We start from the raw sequence: 21,309 nt of genomic DNA on the forward strand, positions 1-21,309 counted from the left end.
TACACCTTTATTGGAATGAAATATTAGTAATGTGCGCGTAATTTAAAAAAGAATAAGACCAAACACGACATATTTCTGACTTTATTTAAGCATTTTGCGCAGGAAAATAAATACCGGGAAGAAGAAGAAATACGACGGAGGCGTAATGCTCAAATAGGGTGGTTTTTTTTATTGCCTAAATCGAAATATTAATACTCCTGAAGTACGTATTTAACGCTTTTAGAGTTTTATAAGACGATATCTATTTTTCGCGATTAAATTAAAAGTGAAAATTTTCAAGCGCGCGAAAACGCGACGGGTAAGTATGAATGCCGGGAAAAACTCCGCGTGACGTCGTTCTGGTTCCCGCTGCCGCAAGTGAGGTGACCTTGGGGCGAGGCTCTGAGCGCTATTACGACGCAGGATGCTAGCAGGTAGCCGAGTACCATGCTAGCTGGTAGCGCTTGGCTTAAATAAGGATTATTAATACCTTATCAAACAGACTGTGTGATTATTAAGACATGTTTCCCTGAGCTCTGTGCCTCATGCATGCATTGGTAACCTCAGACGATGTAAAACTCCGATCCTCTCGTGTAGAAACTAGGTCCCTGTGATGTCACGTGGAGTGGCATCGCATAGGCGCCAATCTGGCCTTTTTCAAATGAGGTAAAATTGAACATTGCCATTAGTCTAAACCGGTATTTCTAGAACGAAATAATTTGTATATTATGAATACACTAATGGTGGGTAACGATTCACAATCAATACCTTTCGTTTTCTTTAATGAAGGAAACTACCCTATTGTTTACATAAAATTAAAATATTCTATTAATCAGCTGAATTCCTGTTTGAATCCTTTAAAGGCAATCACAATTACTCGCCAAAATCTTGGGTTTCCTGCTGCATAGGCGACCTAGTCAAACATTTTCACATTCATCGTTTAGTATTCGAGGTATTCGAAATTCGAGGTATTCGAATATTCGAGCTATGATTTAATATTCGAATTCGATATTCGAATTCGAGAAATCTACTATTCGACCCATCCCTACATTAAAGTAATTCAACCTTAGTGGAATGGTCGTGCATTTTGTTGTGCTATCAATTTCAATGAAACAGATTACCCATGTTCGATTGATGTGTGTTCCTCTAGGAATATGCTTGACTTTTATATAATTATGTACATAATCTTCGTTAAAAATCATTCGTATATTTATTACCTATGTTCAACAAATGTCAAGTTCCTTTCATGTCTTCATCATTTAATTCTGTTAGTGTCAATATTTACTTCGTTAATTGTTGATATTTGGCACTTGTAAGATTAGCAGTTGCAAAAATGTGTGCTGATATTTCTAGTGTTTTTCTCAGGTAATGTCTGAAAGCTCCATGTTAGAAAACTATTTATCGTTAAGTCTTGAGAATTTCAGCTTGAAATGTGAGATCCCAGCTTGTGATAAATTTTTATCAAGTCTTGTTGAGAAGAATATAAAGGCCTGGTTATTTGAGACATTAACGTGTATGAGTTAATGAGTTTGGTGGAGAGGAACGTAACATGAACTAATGCATGGACCAAATGAGAAAGGGCCTGTTATATGTTCATGAGTTTACATATTGACTTGTAGGCATTGTGCCACCTGAACTTAAATCTAGAAAACGAGAGAGGGAAATCAAAGTTTAAGCAATTAGTTACGATTCTGTGGTGGGACTTATGAAAGTGTATTTCTTAAACAGAAAGGTAAAATGCGGGTGCATAAATCTGGATGTTTCTTCTGTCGTTTTATTTTAATGTTAATTTTGCGTTGATCTTACATTTATCTGAGAATCATCGTTTGAATTCCACAATGGGAATGGTGAATATTTTAAGAATGATTAGTATGACCTAAAAACGCGTTTTAGCAGGATCTGTGTAACTGGTATGTTGACTGATCGGCAGTAATATTTATTTTACCGGTTTGTTTTGTAAGGCTTCGTGCCTACTTTATAACCAGCATTTCTAAACAGGTTGTGTTAATGATCAGTATGTACTTTATGGGGGTCTATTTCATTAGCTGGATGTCATTCTTGGTTCTACACGTTGTGGTATGTCAAGGCCTTAAATGTGAAATGTATCTGTGTGGATTAGTATACTTACGAAACTTTTTTGTGGTTATAATAACCAAAAGTGTAACTCATTGGCTCTTTCTTTTTGTCATGAGTACCTATTTCCTCCTCTCTCTCCCAAAGTACTAATTTCTCTTTTTCTCATTTTAGCGGCTTGTGCCGAAGCTATCCCACGCTTGATAAAAGTAATAACAGCACCAGAATCAAGAACACCTGAGAATGTTAATCCTACAGAAAATGCAATATCTGCCGTGACAAAAATTCTTAAATATAATAGCTCAGCTGTAAATGTAGAAGAAATACTCCCACACTGGTAAGGATTAAGTTCCAGGATAAGTTTTATGAGAAGACTGAATTTCATTGACTTGTTAATCTCTGCTTTTTCTCATAAATTGTTGCTACCTATGAAAAAAGAATATGGATAAAGGTACTCCATATATGATAGTGGTTTAAGATTTTTAAATTCTATTTTTGGATTGAGTACAGTAGTGACATTGCAAGACATTTAGTTTAGGGCATGTGGGTGTGGGCAATCATATTATTTTGTTAAGGCCACTTTACACGGTGAATGATCATTTGAAAGATCTTTTGAATGATCATTCGAATGAAATTCATTCGCCGGTACTGCTATACACAGTTAATGATTACGGCAAATTTTCTGTGCATAAATGATGTGCAATGGTGCGAATATCGATAATGTATTTCTATTCTAATGATGTTTCTGACCACATGATTTGTTTTTGAAGTCGCAGTCGACGGAATGCTTCGTTTACATGTGCGCTTCAATATACTTTTGTATTGCTTTGACTTTCGGTGGGGTGTGACGTGCTAAGCAATGAGAGGAATTAGAATGGTACGAATTGGCAGCGGAAAACCACTTCAATAAATCGTGCGTTTTGTGATCCCGCAATGAAGTACATAATAAGTTGTTTTAGTCAGAGCAACGATGATTATGCTTCAAGATAGTGCGCTCTACAACATGATCATATGGAAACTTACTCTTCAAATGGCTACCCGAGGTCTTTACCCTTCTGATTCAGTAAATTATAAAGTGCGTGAATTGGGGGCAAAAATGCACGTTGTTTCTCACTCAGAAAATCCTACCTTATGGAGACGAGTCCCGTATTGACGCCTTAGCGCCCAGCTCCAAAAAAAAAAACGCAATAAGCTTAAAGCAAAAGCTCCGCAAGGGTGAAGGCCGGTCGACAATGAGTTTTTATGTTTGGGGTCCCTTCGGGTACACAGCCTTCACAATGCTGTCAAGCAAAGGTCATTACTGTGCGGGAGAAGAAAGGTACCGGGAAGAGAAAAAAGGAAGGAACCTGCTCTATTTTCAAAGGAGTGCACTTCATCATCCTCACACTTTCTACTATGAAGTTGGCTCAGTGTTATCTCATTGCTTGCTACTTCCCCATTACCGCAAGGCTACGAATGCTCTCAAGATATCTTGTGGGATATTGCACACAATTACAGTTAAAGGCTTTATGAGTACCTAAATTATTCACCACAGAGAATCCATTGTACTTCAAATATCAATGCAGGGGAAGAAAGTGGACTGTGACATTCATAGACTAGTTTTTGGTGTTTTCTCCTTGACTTATAGGCAACCCTGTGAGATCATGACTTCCTAGGTGGGCCTGTATGATATCAAGGCTCGTTTTGGCTGCAATGTGTTCACCGAATAAACAGAGATTTTGTCATTAAGTGGGAGTCTCACCCCAAACTTTAGCGTTCAAATCATTTAATATAGTTTGATAACTGTAAATCAAACAAAATATAGATGCAATCGAGGAGAAAAATTATGTTTTTGAGCTTTAAAAATCCGGAATGTTTTTTCCGTAATTTAGAGAATTTGAGAATTTCCTATTTAGAGAGTTGATGTTTGTGAATTTACTTTCTTTCAAAGTAAATATTAATTATTTGAGCTATTGCATGGGTTACTATGCTTCCGAAGTTTTTATACATGATCTTAAAATTCCGAGGTGGTGCCAATGGCAAGATGGACACCGTGCGCTCATATCATTCAAGGAAATTAGAAGAGGCCTGAGATTTCATTCGAGTGATCATTCGAATGCAGGAAATTTCTGTTATACATGTTGAATGATGGTCATTCGAATGATCTTTCGAAAGATCATTCACCGTGTAAAGCGGCCTTTAAGAACTTCAGCCAATGCAGGAGAAAATTAGGTCCTATAGAATTTGACATTAAAATGATAATTTAATTTTTAATTTGATGATTAATGGATATTTTCCCTCAAATTAGTAATACTTGGTCCTCTTGAGTGACCATATCGATAGCTAAGTTCTAACAACACGCATCTCAAAAATAGCAGATTTTCAGGAGAGCAAAAAAAACTATTAGTATTTGTTACTTGCACACTAAAAATAAAAACCAAAAGTTCATAGGATTGAACAAGAAGCATTCATTTGCAAACAAAGAGTTGTTTTTTGCTTTTTTTTATATCTTTAATGTTATTACGCTTTGTTTAAGATACCTGTCTCAAATTGGCCGAATTTGAGGTATGCGTTGTTAGAACTTAACCATCGATACATGATAAATAGTCAAGCTGATTTTTTAGGATATCCATCCTTTTTGCAAATACAGTAAAACCTCTATGTAGTGAACCTCTTTACATCGTAAACCTCCATACTTCGTACCAACCCTCTGGTCCCGTCAGATTTACATGTAAATTTATAGGAAAACCTCTATATAGTGAACCTCTTTATCTCGTAAAACCTCCATACATCGTACCAACAAGGCAGCCCCGAGACGGCCTAACTACCTCCGCAAATCGTACCGAGACAACTAGAGACAATTAATGCAGCCGCGATTACCTACATGGAATGACATTTTCAGCGATAAATGATTCACGCTTATTTTTTTCTTATACACCTTAAATAATTTTCACGTTAACCATTAGTTAGGGGATCCAACTATCCTAATAATATTAAGTGACCGTAAATGAAGACAGAACACATCGTTTTCTCTCGAATCACAGTCAAAATCGCACGATAGCACTCGCTTTCTTTTACTGATGGCTTTATTTTCTTGTAAGTGCCTACATACTATGTTCAGTTCATAAAAGAGGCGACCAGCGCAGCCTATAATCACTTACTGCCGGAAATATTTCAACTAACTTCACTCCCATCCATGGAGACTGAATTACTCGACTGCATTGCTACTTCCGCTTCTAAAATTAAAATATTTCGAGAATTTTCCGCGACTTGAAATAAATCAAATACAGTTTCGCAATTATTTTATTCCCATATTTCCCGGTGTAGCACTTTCTTACTACCGCCTTGGTAATTTTTTCGATGCTTTCGTGAACGATCGTAGTTTAAAATTTATTGCGCTTAGCGACAGTCATATGTCTTGCCTGCGTATTTATGCCACGAAATCTGACTATTCCATCAGGAGTCCGGGACGTCAATTTCTACCAATACTGAACGAACATCAATCCATGCGCGGCAGTTTTAGGTGAAGGAGGCAGCTAATTAGCTGATACGCGGTAGGGCAATGAAATTTTTTACCATCGCATTCTGAAGTAGTTCGCCCAGCATTCTCACCGGGAAATCACGTCCTTTCGCAGACCAAGCGTTTCTGTGTGCCCTCGACAGAGTTTTTATTCGGAACGCTACGTGCATTGTATTTTGGAGAGAGGGAATTCAACAAAATTTTCAAAATTACGCTCAATTTTTTGTCTATTTTTTTGCGGTAGTCACGTGTTTATTTATTTTTTTTATAATCTTTAACAAGTCACATGTTATAAGAACGATAAATCAATTCTTAAAGGTATAATAAGGAGTATTTTCAATTATTTGCCATAAATATGAAAAAATATGAAAATTACTTAATTAATCATAGGCTGATGATGGATTCGAGAAATAAAAGAAGGCGACTGCTTGACATTACCACATAATTAGCAATTTTCCTAGCCATCAACGAGGACCGGCAGAAGGCAGTGACCTTTGGAATACCATCATTCACCCTCACATCTATTTTATACAACCGAGGAAAAACAGAAGAAACTGGCTAGGCTGCACAAATAAAAAAACTCAGGCAGTTAAATACGAGGATGAAGAAATTATGTTTAGAAATATAAAACTATTGTTCTTTCCTCCGAACACTATTCGTAAATTACAACCCTTAGACCAGGGAATTATTTCTTAGGTCAAAAGGCATTAACGAAAACAGCCAGTGATTTATTTACAGTGAAAATGGCATTAAAAAGTGCTCGTGGAATTGAAAACATTATTTCGAAAGAGTTTGAAAAAAATTTTAAGCAAACCTATTAACTAATTTATTTTCTAAAAAGGCCTCTTGAACAATTTACTTTTACCTTTGTGTAACCATTAAATTGTAAATATATGTTCACTTATGCATACCTATATATTTAAATATATTAATATAATAGCCCAAGGATATGAAAAAATGGTGCCTACCACTAAAACCTCTCTATAGTGAACCTCCATACATCAAATTGCCCAAATTTTAGTCCCCTCCATTACGATGTAAAGAGGTTTTACTGTATTTGTTCAAGCAGTCGATAGAAAATCTAGTTCCAGTACCATGTCGACTTGTGTGTTTTAAATTTTTTTATATGATAGAGGACATTGCCTACCTTTTATTTATTTTCTGTATCTCAATCTCTTATTTCAAGCCTTCCATGTACTCTGCACCTTATTTTTCAATGTTATCTACCAGATTGATAAACTCAAGACAAGTTTCATTAGTGTTTTCAACTTGGGATGTTGCTATTTTTCTCCTATCTTATGTTTGTATTGATGATAAGTCATCACATTTGATAGTATTTAATGCAATATTTCATGCAGTGAAGCTTAAACTTAATTTTCACTTGGCTCCTTATTTTTCAATAGTTTTTATGAGACTGGTAGATGAGTATTGGTTTTATGTACTCGAAATTTTGCCTTTTTTCCACACTTCTTAAGTATAAAATGATGTGAAGCTCTTACATTTGAAAGTATTAACTTCAACATTTCACACAGTGAAGCCTGAACATAATGTTTTCTGTGGTATTCATGTATTTGCTCTTTATTTACCATGCCTTGCCCTTTTTACCATTTCTTGGTTCTTTGGCTGAGGTTGGTTCTTTTAGCCCTTTCCTGCCGGTGCTTAGGACAGGAAAATATTTTCCTTTCTCTACGGAATTTGTTCTGTTTTACTTTCATAGCCTGAGTCCATTGTCATCCTATTACATAAGCTGTGATTTTTAAAAATAAATATTGTTAATCATTTTCATTAATTTGCACTCATAAGAATGACTGACATTTTTTTAAAAGCATCGTAGAATTTTAAATGGATTTCTAGTGTTGATAACAGCAAAGGTAGTCAGCACTATGGGGTAAAATTTTTGCTCCTGAAGTCCATTGAAAATAACACTAAAATTTTGTTTAAAAATTGCTTATTCACCGAACAAAACAAAGATTTCATTTTTAGAATCAAAAAACTGGATTATGCAAAAAATATTCCTATGCAACAGCCATTAACAATATAACCACTTCACAACGTATTCCTACAGTGAGGTGGGTCCTAAATGAGTCGGGCCCAATTGCCGAGGAGTGGCACAAAGGTCTCGCTAAGCTGGGTGTCAATCAGGGCCTGAATACCTCCTACTATTTCTACCTCAGCGGTCACTTCCCTTCCCCCAATTACTAGCTGTTTGTTTGCATTGAATAATCCACGCCGGCTCGAGCTAATGTTAGGTCTTTTGCATGTGCAAATACTCATCGGCTATTGTTGACTTTTGACGAGAAAGGGTTAAGTACCACCCACTTCCAGATTTGTGGGGCATTGCACTGACACTATTTTTTTCAGAGGCTCCATATTACCACTCATTAATATCAAATCAGACCATCTTTCTTCATGATTATGACTACTGTCGATTGTGCAATGGCATTTTGGCTCCTCAACTGCTTCGTTTTACAGTTTACGTCCCATTGTTATGTATTTACGCTTTGGAGCATTACACCTCTTACAGTGTTTTTTATGTGGTTGAAATTTAAAAAAATTAACTGATAAATTACTGTCCCCTTAACCCGTTTGCACTGGGTGCCTTAAGACACCCAGTGCAATGCCGAGCCAATACTCCTGCATTTAATATGTGAATTTTAGCGTACATTTCGGTGCACATGCTTAGTAGAAGGTTTCCCCTATTATTCAGTCAGTTAGGATTGTGTTGAGCTTGTATGTATCATTTTTTATAAAAATGAATGATGTGTGATGAAAACAAATTGGGCGCTGATGGGTAACAGGTGACGGGTCCTCGAGTATAGCCATGTGAAGAATTATGATTGTGACCAACGCTAGCATTTTAATATTCTTTTAACAATTATAAACCATTTCTATTTTCAGGATCTCCTGGCTCCCTGTGTATGAGGATGTGGATGAGGCACCTCATGTTTATGGCTACCTCTGTGACCTCATTGAAGGAAATCACCCCTTAGTTCTCGGACCAGCTAATTCAAATCTTCCCCGCCTAATTGCAATTATTGCTGAAGCATTTGCTTTGGATGCTCTCAGTTTGGATAATGATGTATCGAAGCGTATGTTGGGTCTTGTTCGGCAAATTCAGGTATCTATTTTTCCAGGAATTTCATTTTTAAGTGATAGCATAAGGTTTTAATTTTGCAGAAAAGTTGTCTTTTCTTTAAATTTCTTTTTGCATGCGGAAAATTTGGAAAGTTTTTTATTGGATGCAAAAAGATATATTACCTAGAGTTCCAAGAATGCCAATATTGTTTCTTCTAGTCCTTGATTTCTTCCCCTGACTGTGCGTTGGTACCCAACACTGTTTACAAGAACTCCCCTCACCTACTAAAATATTTGCTACTTCAATTTGCCTTTGCGTTATTATACTTACTACTGTGCTAATGTTTCTCGTCCTTTTCTCTCATCCATTGCTTCACTAAAAGCTATAAAACCTTTCTACCAAGTACATATGTTTGTTTAAGTAAATATTGTACGTTTACTATTGTATTACGTTTTGTACGTTTGCCACGTTATTGTACCCCCCGTTAAATGTTCTATTTGTCTGAGATTAACCATCTATCAGTAACCTTAATAATTTTGATTGGATAATACATATGAACTTCACTATATGTCTCCCATTTATCAACACCAACTTAATTATTATTTTGAAATGTCTATGCCCCTTTCCTGTTAATGGTGCTTGAATCCCTTTGAGAAAAGAAAATTATTTCAGTTCAACTAATGATTGTTTTATTTTGTTTATTCATAGGGAAATGAGGCAGTATTCCAAGCCTGTATAAACCAGCTCACACCAGATCTGCAGAGGGCCCTTCATGAAGTATTGAGTGCATCCAACTGACTGCTGTCCTTGAGTAAATGCTCTTTAGTCACCGTATGTGCCCCTAGTGGGTCTCTATGTCAGCTTGACCCTTACGACAGATTCACCTCATATTTTTATGATCTAGAAGTCATTCGTGTCTCTCAACCAGTGGCTTCGGATTGCAAAATATCTTCCCATTATGGCTTGAGAGATCGGTGTGAATGTAATGGTTTCAAACTGAATGAATCTATCTCCAAAATAAGTGAAGTAACGTATCGGGGATTTTGTGTAAGATGTGATCGGTGCCTTGTCAACATGAGTGAAATAATGCTAGATCTTGGTGATTGCAGTGGTTTCAGTGTTACAAGGACAGATGTTAATTTAATTTTGACATGCTTAAATGCAGTTATATTTCCATTGTGTATGGATAAGGTGAAATCACTGGGCCACTGCGAGAACTCATGGGAGGTAAAACAAGGACAGTTGCAATGATTTCTGTGGTGAATGGAATTTGACTACCCCTCTACTCTGTGTGCTGTGAATGGGATTGTGTGACAGGTGTGCTTTACATGCAAGTGTTGCAGTGCTTGTGTATAGCATAAGTGCTATCTCTCTTCACGACTGATGTGGCATTGGATTCTCTGCAATTTACATTTCTTTGGTGGAGTAGGATGTGTTTGCATCTCTTATTGACCCACTTTGACATGCTCATTGTGGATTTTTGCCTTACAAGGACTATTTTACTCAACATTTGGCTCTCTCACTTCTTTTTGACCTTGCTTCAATTGCCTTGTTTCTTTTTATAGTACATAGAATTTTGGATACCCATTTTATGTAAACCATACAAAGAAGTGAGCATAGAGACCATGCACCATGAGTCAAGACATCATTTGGATAGTAAATTCCTGGTGGACTAGTTGAAGCAGTTTCAATTATTGAAGTAAGCTTCACCTTCGTGGCAGCCTATGCAGTCTTTAATGTTACTGCAAGTTCCTTGCTTGTTTGGAATGTTGATCCTACATGCCATTACTTTGTGTGTTTTGGCCTAAGACACGTTGTTATGGTACAAAGATTAAACATCAGTCTTTGTGAAATCAGTCACATTTGCCATATTAATGAATCATGACAGTTAAACAGAAGTTTTAAGGAGTAACCCCTAAGTGTGTATAGTATATTTTTCCTACAAAACCGGAATTGTTTAATCTGTGAATCAAATTATGATGGTGTAAATCCTCTGTATGACTCATACATATTTCCATAATTCAACTATTATTATTTTGAAAATATAAATTATACGGAAGTGAAGATCATTCACCATACTCGACTGTGATAGTTGTCTTTTATTTTGTGTTCTATTTCGGAATCTGTACAGTTACAGCATCTTTTAAACTTTTAATGGCGTTGAATGAAATAATTTTGCCCATGCAGTAATTAGTTTTATGTAAAATTCCGTTCAAGGGACTTCTTATTAATGTACTGTCATCTAGTATATCAATAAATTACTTAGAATTGTTTCTAACATACTAGTATTTAAACTAACTTATTTAACAACCACCTATTACTCCGATCGTGCACTGCGTACAATTGATCATTCACGCATAAACAAGTATTCGCTTAATTTCCTGTCACGAGTGCTATAAGCAGTAACTTCGTCGTAAGAAATCAACGGGGAAAACTCGATCCCACTACCGGTGAACTCGGCATTCTGGGGCTCACGGTCGTCGTCACAATGTCACGTCACATGGCGTGGCGATAGAATGCAGCCACAGCACCTTCGTCATCTCCGGTGCAGAGAAAGAAAACAGTGGCACGCATGAAGGAGCTGCAGTGGGTGGATAGGGCTTGAGCAGGCAAGGCGGTAATTTTACGTACAGCAATGGAAGCAAAAGTAGACCGTAAGCACACCGAAAATGGAGGAACTGCAGGGAAACCACTCGTCAACTGCAGGAAAGGTATTGTTCAATAGGGAACGGAATTGCATAGATTAATTACCATAAATTACCCGAGGAAATTTCCTGGAATTAATTTTTAACAAACTTAAAGCCGTAAATACGATGTGCACTGCAGAGGACGAAGTCGGTCAGGGGTAATTGAGACGCACGAATTATTGGCATCGTTGCAAGGAAAATCGTTAAATAAATAGTTGATACTTGCGAGGAAACTCTCCGCATAACCAAGTGAATGTGATGTATACGGTGATTTATTGACGTTAAATGCACAAATTCCGTGTACTTGTTGCGCTTACTTTCGAGAATGTAGTTCCATCTAGAATGTGACGAAAGAACTAATTCGTCGACGTCACAGGGCTAACCAACTGCTTGTGCCGTCTGCTGGTAGTAATTTGGTTGCCATAGGAAAATGTCTCGTGAATTTTTAATCATAAATGGCTATATTTCCTCGAGTAGTGGCGATTGTATCTGCAGTTATAAGTAAATGTTGTTTCCATGGGGACTGATGTAAATTGGTATGTAGTGATTTCAAAAATATTACATCATTCGAGCAAAGTGAATCTAGCATTGTTCTTACAGTTGTAAACTTATACTTTGAATGAACCAACCTATTTCCATCTGCAATTTGAAATGCTGGTGGAACTTGCAATGCTTATATTTGACTTGGATGTGACGATTCTTATGCGGTTCAATCAGAAGAGACTTGTAATTTGTGGTTTCAGGGGCTTCGCTTCACAAAAGTACATGGATGAAAGATCGAAGACTTCCGACAATGTCAAGAAAGCGTCCCTATGATGAGATTTCCCGGGACTCCACTTCTCAGGATTCCATGCCTCACCTAAAAATGGTAATTAGTTTCTTTTATGGCATATATTCCTTTGCTAAGTGAGAAGTGTCACACTTTGTAGATTTCAGTTCCATTTCTCAATGAAGGCTGTTTGCCAGTCTTGGTTCAATATTTCTCTCCAATTATCGAATTCTCATCTCCATTCAATTAAACGCTTTTCCTAAAAGCTTTGTTGTGTGCTCTTGACATTGGTGTTGATTGAAGGTCCGTTGGGAGCCGGAAATTGGCGCCAGTGCCTTAGTAGTTGCTGAGAGATTTGAATTAATACGATCTTACTGGTTGTATTTCGAAATTATTTTCCGCGGGAGATCTATTTGTTTATAATCACTTTTTTGGCGTACGTATGAATAAAGATCTAAGGTTCTTGAATTTATTGAAAAGGTAAATGTGTGCGCTCATTTTGACTGCATGTCTCAGTTCATAAATATCATTTGTTACGATCAAAACAGCTCCTTTGACATAATTGGACACAGGTAAAGAAAATTATGTTTAGTCCAATTGATGTCCTGACGTAGGGAGATTTTACAATGGATTGATATCTCCTGTATGTCTACGATACTTCTATCATGTATCTCAGATTCCTCATCAATTTTTTCTCTTATTAAAATGATTTTGTCGGTGAAGCTTGGCATTTAAATATTCAAATGGTTGATTATTTTCTCTCCAACGCTGATAGTTTTTGCGTTTTTATTCATATTCCTCTATCCCCGTTATTAATGATATTTTGTCATTAAAATTGTTTATTCTTGTCCTGGTTTTCCTTGTGAAAAAGTGCTCCATAATTGTCATGCATTATTGACTTTTTAGATTACTTATATGCATGTATTTAATCATATTTATCTTACAGTGTCTAATCTTGTCTAGTTTATTCTTAGCTTGTGAATGAATGCGAATGAAGTAATTTTTAATTGACCATTTTCTAATGCCTTTCACATAGTTTGAGATTTATATTCACTAACCCTCATCATTTTGCTGCTGATTTTTTATGCTATTTATGACTCTTTTAATTTATAATGATACCCATTTTTGTAATATTACTATACATGTAGGTACAGGTTTTTAGTTTGTGTAAAGTAATGATTGCTAATTATTGTTACTTTTTACATTATTTTATTATGTTTTTCAGATTATAGTCATGTCCGAAACTCTCTGTTATGTAGTCTCTGCTATTCACTAATATAAACTATTATTAATAGCTTGCACATGTGCTGTTTTTGTCAGATTAAGTGTCTGTTTGTAACGGTTCACCTTTTGGAGCAACATAATTGCTCAGCTTTTGCATTCACCTCTCAGGGAAAATTCTTTTTGTTTTTTTGTGGTGTTTTGGAAAATACTAAATGGTTGCACCCTATCGTTTTGTTTTTCTTAGTTTTGAACTGATCACTGGTGCTCAGCCTTTATTTGCTTAGCTCTGAGGAAAAGTGCTTCATTTATAAGGATTTTTTTATTGGAGCTTCATGTGTTTTAGGATGGATAAAAAAATTTAATCTCTCTGTACATTTGGGCAAAAGGTATATACCTAGTATGTAACATTTTTCTATGAGATGTTTTGCTGCGAGAAATATGGTTAACCTCATTAAGTGATAGTCAGTTTTTTATGTCATCATTTAGTCCACTTGCAGAGCATATTATAATGTCATTGCACCCAGGTTATACAAATATTTTCCTGTGCAAAATGTTCATTGTCGTTCTGATATCCCGTGTGATTTCCATCTTTTGCCAGTATTAAGTAGTAACAATTTTTTTATGCTGCAGAGGTGGCACTATTATCTAAAAGTATTCATTTGAGCGGAGAAGTGACACTTAAATTGTCTTACATAATTTTGTTTCGGTTTCTTCTGACTCATGATAAAAATGATTTATTTGGTACAAAAAGTTCACTCAAGTCTTGACATTCTGCTTAATCTTAGTGGTTCGGACTGCATTTAAATTGCCTTGTATTTTTTATTATCACTACAATTTTAGCATGTCATTTGAATTAATCGGTTATTAAATTAACTAAATTGAATGTGGTGGTCGGTAGCTATGAAGTTTTGGTATCCTTCTCTTAAGAAGCATTGTAAATCTGATCCAGAAATATTCATTTATATGTTGATAAACTTTTCTTTTTCTGGTTTTTATACTCAGTTGCATTTTTTGCATTCTTCTCTGTTTTTTTCCTGCCAATACAGTGTTCCATCCTCTTGCCATAATTACAGATTTAGGTTAATGTTGTGCATGCTTTCTGGTCATGATTACAGGCTAATAATAACTAATAACAAAGCCTGAATTTTTGTTGAGATTTTTGTGTGAACCTATGGCAGTCATTGACAAATACCTTTTTCAATATTTTAAATTTCTCTTCTGCTTGCCCATTTTTACTAGGTGCGTTCTATTTTTAATTAGCTACTGTCATTTCATTGGGCCTAACTCATCTTTATTTAATGAGATGTTTTTATATGCTGCCTGGCTAAGCTTGGGCTTTTGTTAAGATCCAATGGATCACTGGACCCTATAGTGTTTTTATTTGCAACTCTTTCTCATGCACAAATTTTACCTTGTCATTGAAATTACCTGGTGACTTTTTGTATATACTCTTGCTTTCTTTAAGTGTATCCACAGCTTAACATATTGTATAATTTTAAAGAATATTTGTCCTAATAGCTCTGTAAACGTATTACAAGGCCTCAGTAAAACCGTAATTTTTTCCCGACTGGTAGACCTGTTGGAATAGCTGAGAACAAAGCTTATAAAAATTAAGCCCACACATCATGGTTAAATGTTTATGGATTGGTTTGATTATGTCTGAAACTCGCCATCATTTTTCACCCACAAGTCTAGGAATGGTATTAGTAAAGGTCTCTGTCACTTTTTCCATCATTATAACCAACTGGAAAAATCAGGATTCAGTGGCCCTCCTCCAAAATATTTTTGGTATTAAAGCCATTGCCTTAAAGTGACAATCAGGGAATTTTTTTCTGTCTACCATTAGTTAAAAATTGACATAATGCATTTTAGTTATCAAAATTAGATTAATTGTTATTTCTCAAACGATTATAAGCTAAAGCTACTAGAAAAATGTTGAAATGGCAAAAATGAGGGTAGACAATTTTGGGTTGGCAACTGCTTTCCGTGCCATTGACAGCATAATCTCATGTGTAGTGTTAGGTGTTTGCTGGTCAGGGAACAGTCATGAAATTGGAAATTGGTCAGAGAATTTTATCCATGATGTAAAGGGAAATTTATGTCATGATGCGCAAATCAAAAGAACCGTCTCTCTGCCGTCTGGGCGCGAGCTTCTGTTTTTATAAAATTTATTTCGCCGAAATTATGTTCACTTTCTGTTTTTTCTGCTTTATCAATGCGTTCGTAGAGAAATTCGTTATAAAAATGATTTAAAAGAATTTGTATTGCATTGCCTATTATTCGTCATATATTTTATGCAATGGTCGATAGGAGAGGAAAAAATGGAGCAACACGAAGATTTTTGTCCGAGGAAAGTCGGGGAAAAATTTGTATTCGGGAATCTTGTGACAACGCTATAGTACCTCCGCATGCTTTGTTTAATCTCGTTATTAAGGTTCACCAAAGAGCACTCCCTCGCGTCTATAGTATACATCTCACTTGTATAATTGTTCGTTATTGAGCTGTGTTTACTTTTCCTTCAAAGCACTGGTTCTCCGGAGCGTGAAGTAGCTAGTTAGTGGACGTGGTCTCCCCGCTGCTGTCTGGATCGGCCGATTGCATTACGAAGGATACCGCGCGCTGATGGCGATTTTGAATCCTTGATTGCGTTAATCTTCTTGATACTCAGTCGTCAGGTGTTTCCTGAGCTTACGGACACATCAGGTGATATTTTGCATGATGTTGGCTAGGATAAAGCCGTGGCAAACGTCGAAGCGCGGTAAGAATTGCCGTCTCAGCAATAATCGCATCGGAGATAAACGCCTCTGATATGTCAAAATGAATAACCTCGTTTCGCAAATTTTTTCCCTTCGCGAATGTCGCATGATGGTGGTGTGATGATCAGATGCATCGCGTTAATTTTTCCATATTAATGACTCGGGTTGTAAAATTTTCAAATCCCTTTTGCTATACGCAATCCTTTCACGATATTTTTACTTGTTAGTGGGACCCTTAAATGCATCTCTGATTTCTTGAATTATCATTTTCAATGAGCACTTGTTAGCGTAATCGTAGGTATCGCTTTTGACGTTATCGGTTTATGTATTTCGTGCCGTACCTACTTTTAAGTCAACCGATGATTTAAGATGAAGTAACACGCGAAACCATTAGTTATTTTGCGTTTATGCTTTTTTTCTTTTCTCTAATTTTCTTACGATATATCTCTTCTCATCTCATCCCTGACAACATTTGCTTCTAAGTATTTTCTCGATTCAATGCCTGGATTTGACTCTATTTCCAACTTCGAGAAGTATCAGAGAGGAGGGTATCTCTTTAACCCATTAAATAACCCTCGTCCTGCAACTTACAGTGCCTCCAGAAAAATACTCATAGTATTTGAAGGATAGGAGTACATTAGAGATATCCATGTCGTGGAGGGTAGTGGGGGAATTATTTCTTCGTGGCGGGAGTATCGTGTGGTTGAATGGGAGGACATACAAACCTAAATGCGAAGGCTAGACAAAGAAATAGGAAAAGAAGCCTTTATTCCCGCAAAATAAATTTGGGATTGCGATAAAAAAGGGAAATAGCGAATAAGTATGAAGGTATGATACGTACGTTTGAGAAGTTAGGATTTTTATAGCCTAAATGAAGTACCATATGATATTCAAGTCAGTTATTCAGGAATCGTACAAAAATTCAGACTGTTCCTGACTCACACGTTCTCTGCAGGAGGTCTTCTATCGTATACTTAATGATTTTTTTCTTGTATCTTCGCCGATCTAATTTTTTACCATATATTTATTTTTGTGCTGGCATAATTTTCCTTTACGCTAATGTCGATAAATTTATGGCGTATAATTTATTTCATATTTGACCGAATTTGTCATCAACCAGCCATTATTCGACCCTTAATTCATTTATAGTCATTTGAGTACGCGTTTATTGTTTTTCTGCTTACGGGAGAAAAAAGTAGCGAAATAATATGAGCGTAAACGCTGTCTTTTTGTGGGTACTTCCACGTCACTTTATCACTATCAGAAATTATTTTGCTGCTTGTGGAGTCAACGAACGTGTATCGGCTTTCAAATTATGGGTTTCTATGGGCTAGAGATTATCTAGGAAAAAAATAGTCTAACAATGTGTATTCTTAGTATAGCATGAAAGGAAGCCATAGATTCTAGTTTTTCATGAGAACATTTACATTTGCATTTCCGCAAAAGAGATTCCAATTGATAAAATCCACGGATATAGCGTCGTGGTTTCAAGGTGTTGTCATTCTGTAGGTCAGGTTTACGTTCAAAAAAATTTCCTCTGACAAGTTGTGAAGTAGCTATTTATTATGCATTATCTCATTCGGTCGTGAAATGCCTTGTATTGAATGATGCCTACGAGTGATACTTATCGCTTAACGTGGATTTTATGTTAAATTTTGATGTGCAATGAATTTTCGTAAAAACATCTACTACAATTTAAAAGAATTGAGTAGTTAGGATTTTATCTGTTTTGCCGTGCTTAATTGTTTCCGTCGTATAGTGAAAACTGGAGAGGAATTTTCGCTGATGTAACCGCCGCAGTAATTGTAGAGGACGTCTATGCTTCATATTCCTGCTTATCGATTTTTGTTTCCGCCCGTCTAGTCAGTCATTTTTAAACTAACTTTGAAATGGCCTACAGGAATAAAATCGTGATGACCATTAATTTGATCCTAAGAGGGGAAAGCAGTTGCGATTCGATGGTCATGTCCAGATTGTGGCTGTGTTGTTGAAGGACTATTTCATGAATACACGACTATCTCCACACTGCCTAGCTTAAAACGTATGCGTCCGATTAAATGCAGAGGGATTGCTTAATCTGACTTAAACACTTGGTCGATGCGTATATAACTTGTGAATAAATTATAACGTCGTGTACACTTTGCATGCACTTGTTCAAGTTGTTGGTGATTGCGTTAACGATCAAAACTGTCATTTAAGCACGGCAAATGGTGAAAAAATGTGAGCCTAATTCCAGGAGATACGTTCTATTTCATACGTTATGATTCTAGTATTCCCTTACGCATCTGACCCCGTGAGATGAGTACTCGAGTACATGCATTTTTTTAAACACGGCATGCGTTGGTTATTGTTAGAAATTTCTCGGATTATTTTGCAATGCTGCGTTTTCAGTAATTTTGATGACACAATTAGATTATAAAGGATGCATGTTCGCCCTTCACTTGACGAGAGATTACATCGAGGAATTAATTTCATAAAGATGTTGTCTCCGATAGCAAGTGCTGATAATTAATTTTTACTTCTATATTGATGATTAAAGTGAACCATATCATATCATACGATGTGATTTGTTCGTAGAATTAGTCTTTATCTTTTCCTCCATGACGTTTTCAATGGCCTTCGGTTGTGTTATCATATCATAGTTCTTTGTTTCCTGCCGAATTTTTCCGGTCATTGTGACTGTTATAAATTATTTTTCTCCCTGATTATACCGTTTTAAGATATGCAAATGACGTCATCAGATGTATAGACATAGGGAATCAGCGCCCCAGTTCTAAGTATTTTTATGTGTGCGGCTATATCAGTATCATTTCGTACGAGCACGCGGAATGGGATACGATAGTGTCATAATAAAAAGCCTGTCGCTTTGAAGAACTTCAGTCCATCTTTGAATTAATTGCACTGAAAGTGCAACGCGAATTAGTCGACAAATTTTTATTTTTATTGTTTTTTTTTCCTTATAATTTAACTTTCTGCTTTCTGTTTGAATTTGGGATTCAAATCTGGCATCCGGCTATTGATTTAAATAATATTTTCTGTAAATTTTTTTCAAATTTTGCTTGTATTAAAATATTTGAGAAAATTCCCTCTTCAATGCTGTCATCTTTTTCTGTTTTCACTTATTATCATACTGAACAAACGTATTTTCCACTCAATATCGTGAAAAATGTGCAGAGGACGGTGAGTTTGCCATTCTTGTCAAAAGGAATGAAAGGAAAGTGACAAGTCATTTAACATGTTAACCACCTATAAGGTGTGAATAGTTTCGCTAGCATTTGCTCTTTCCACGTCATCTTCGATCATCAAAGGCGGCATTGGTATTAGATATTTTTGGATATTGTGTGCAAATATATACTCTCGCCAGTATCTTTGTTTGATCACGCCCCTCTCAGTGTAAAATATAAGATAAGCACGTCTGGCGATTAAGAATGAATTGAGTGATGATTCATTGCATTTTTTTATCGCTACCCATTAGTTCACCGCTGGACTAAGAAAGTGAGGTTCTTTATGTCTCGCCAAAATCCTTTTTTTAAAGGCTCATGTCGAATCTCTCATGGGGGTCAGATTAAGTAGAAAACTTTCGGGCTTTATCACGTAATGTATGTTCGAATTAAAGTCCGTAACCTACATTTAATCGTGAATAGCGCATTCGAAATTTTTTTATCTATTTTCCTTAATGTTACATTGCCTCGCTTTGAATCGTTGATTTTAGTACTGTGCACCTTGTTAGCCTCACAATTTACTGTTTAGCCGTTTCCATAAAAACCTCTTACCACACATTTCCTGTCATGCTGTGATACCTTTGATATTTCGTCATTGTCTCAGATATACAAGGAATTCAGAAATACAAGTTTTGAAATTACCCGTGTGAGGTTTTAATTTTGCTTCTCATACCCTAAACGAGAATAATTTCCGACTTTCTCTCAGTTATCAAGAGTTTCTACTGTTCACGCTTTTACCTTTTTTTAATTACTTGCAGGATGATGGAACTTCGTAATGGTTTTATTTCAACGATATTGTTCCTATAACGCACTGGCTTTGTTTAGTATTTTATTTATTTATTGCCACCTGTAATTTTCATCATCTGTACTCTATGATATCAACTGTTGTATTGCCCATTTTGAAGCTTTCTCTCATTAGTTCACGCGTAGTTCGGGGTTTTCCCCGACGTTTGGTCCATATATACTCGCTGACGTTCCAGCCTCCGACCTCAGCTGTTGAGTTCTGGTGGTGAAGGCGCACAATCGGATATCCTCAATTGGCATAGGGTGGATCTGGACGTATTCAAAGCTGAATTTTCGTAATGACTCTGGGCTATGGTGTTTTTGCTCTCATTATTCAAAATTTTCAGTGTACTTCTCATTTTTCCTTAAACTGTTATGAGCATGCTTTTCAAAATGTATTACATTTTTTAATTTTAACTTATCCATCTTGAGTTGCACTATATGTCATCCGCATCTCTTTAATCTCTTAGTAGCTAGAAGCTTTTATTGATTAATAATTCTGTGTGATCCTCCTTCATTTTTGTTATACTTCCTACACTTGTGTTAATTGGTATTTCTGAATGTTCGTATCTGCTTCTGTTGAGTTCAAATTACCCCTATTTCGTGGAACTGAAATGCCGCCGTTTTTATCTATATAAACGGATCTGGTCTGTATTTTTATCATAAAATTTTTGAAAATCCCGATGGACCACCAACCTCATCAGGTCACCGAATCATCGCAGCTTTACATGGTACCTCTTTCACATCCTTGCACTTATAGGAGGGAAATCCAAGTTGCCGGCAATGGAAACCGCGATCTCTGACTTATCGGGCATGGATATGATACAACCTTGGCGAGGACTATAATGCATTTTTTAAATGTGTCTGCTCACTAGTGAAACGAAAGGCTGGGAAATCCGTTGATTGAAATGAGTGAGAATTACTATTGTATTTCTTTTAGTTCCCTAAGTGTTTTGAATATATATTTTGCTCGGGAATTAGAATAGATCTCGATGCATTTAAGAGACGGTTCATGGTGGTCCGCCCTACAGACTCGTCAAATCTATTGTTATTAAATTATAATCTGGATAGTTCGAGCAGCGTAGAGAAAAATTGCTTAAGCTGAATTTAATGGAAAGGTTCTACAATTCGTAATGTCGGGGTTTCTATTATAAGTATTTTCGGAAGAGGAGGAAATATTTTTATAAGCACTGCGCATGTTTATGGAGATTTAGAACTTTGAAATTTTAAGTTATGTTTCCT

General features: G+C 36.2%; 2 protein-coding genes across 6 annotated transcripts in view; both read left to right on the forward strand.

Annotated features, from left to right (window-relative positions):
* LOC124160762 (importin-5) overlaps positions 1 to 10,909 on the forward strand; it is a 37,733-nt gene extending 26,824 nt beyond the window's left edge. The window contains exons 21-23 of the mRNA XM_046536779.1: positions 2,227 to 2,389; positions 8,450 to 8,669; positions 9,336 to 10,909. Coding sequence (XP_046392735.1) covers positions 2,227 to 2,389; positions 8,450 to 8,669; positions 9,336 to 9,425 — 473 coding nt within the window. The 3' untranslated portion in view covers positions 9,426 to 10,909. The remainder of the gene's footprint in view (positions 1 to 2,226; positions 2,390 to 8,449; positions 8,670 to 9,335) is intronic.
* Positions 10,910 to 11,109: 200 nt separating this feature from the next.
* The window catches only part of LOC124160763 (choline-phosphate cytidylyltransferase A-like), a 112,293-nt gene continuing 102,093 nt past the window's right edge, over positions 11,110 to 21,309 (forward strand). For 2 of the 5 annotated variants that reach the window (XR_006865233.1, XM_046536780.1), the window contains exons 1-2: positions 11,110 to 11,338; positions 12,058 to 12,182. Coding sequence is in view for 4 of the 5 variants with exons in the window: in XM_046536780.1 (XP_046392736.1) it covers positions 11,263 to 11,338; positions 12,058 to 12,182 (201 nt within the window). In the remaining variant the exon portion in view is untranslated. Of the gene's footprint in view, positions 11,339 to 11,609; positions 11,851 to 12,057; positions 12,183 to 21,309 lie in introns of those variants that run through there. The other 3 variants (XM_046536781.1, XM_046536783.1, XM_046536782.1) reach the window with 2 other exon arrangements.

Source organism: Ischnura elegans, chromosome 6, assembly GCF_921293095.1.
Source record: "Ischnura elegans chromosome 6, ioIscEleg1.1, whole genome shotgun sequence".
NCBI lineage: Eukaryota > Metazoa > Arthropoda > Insecta > Odonata > Coenagrionidae > Ischnura > Ischnura elegans.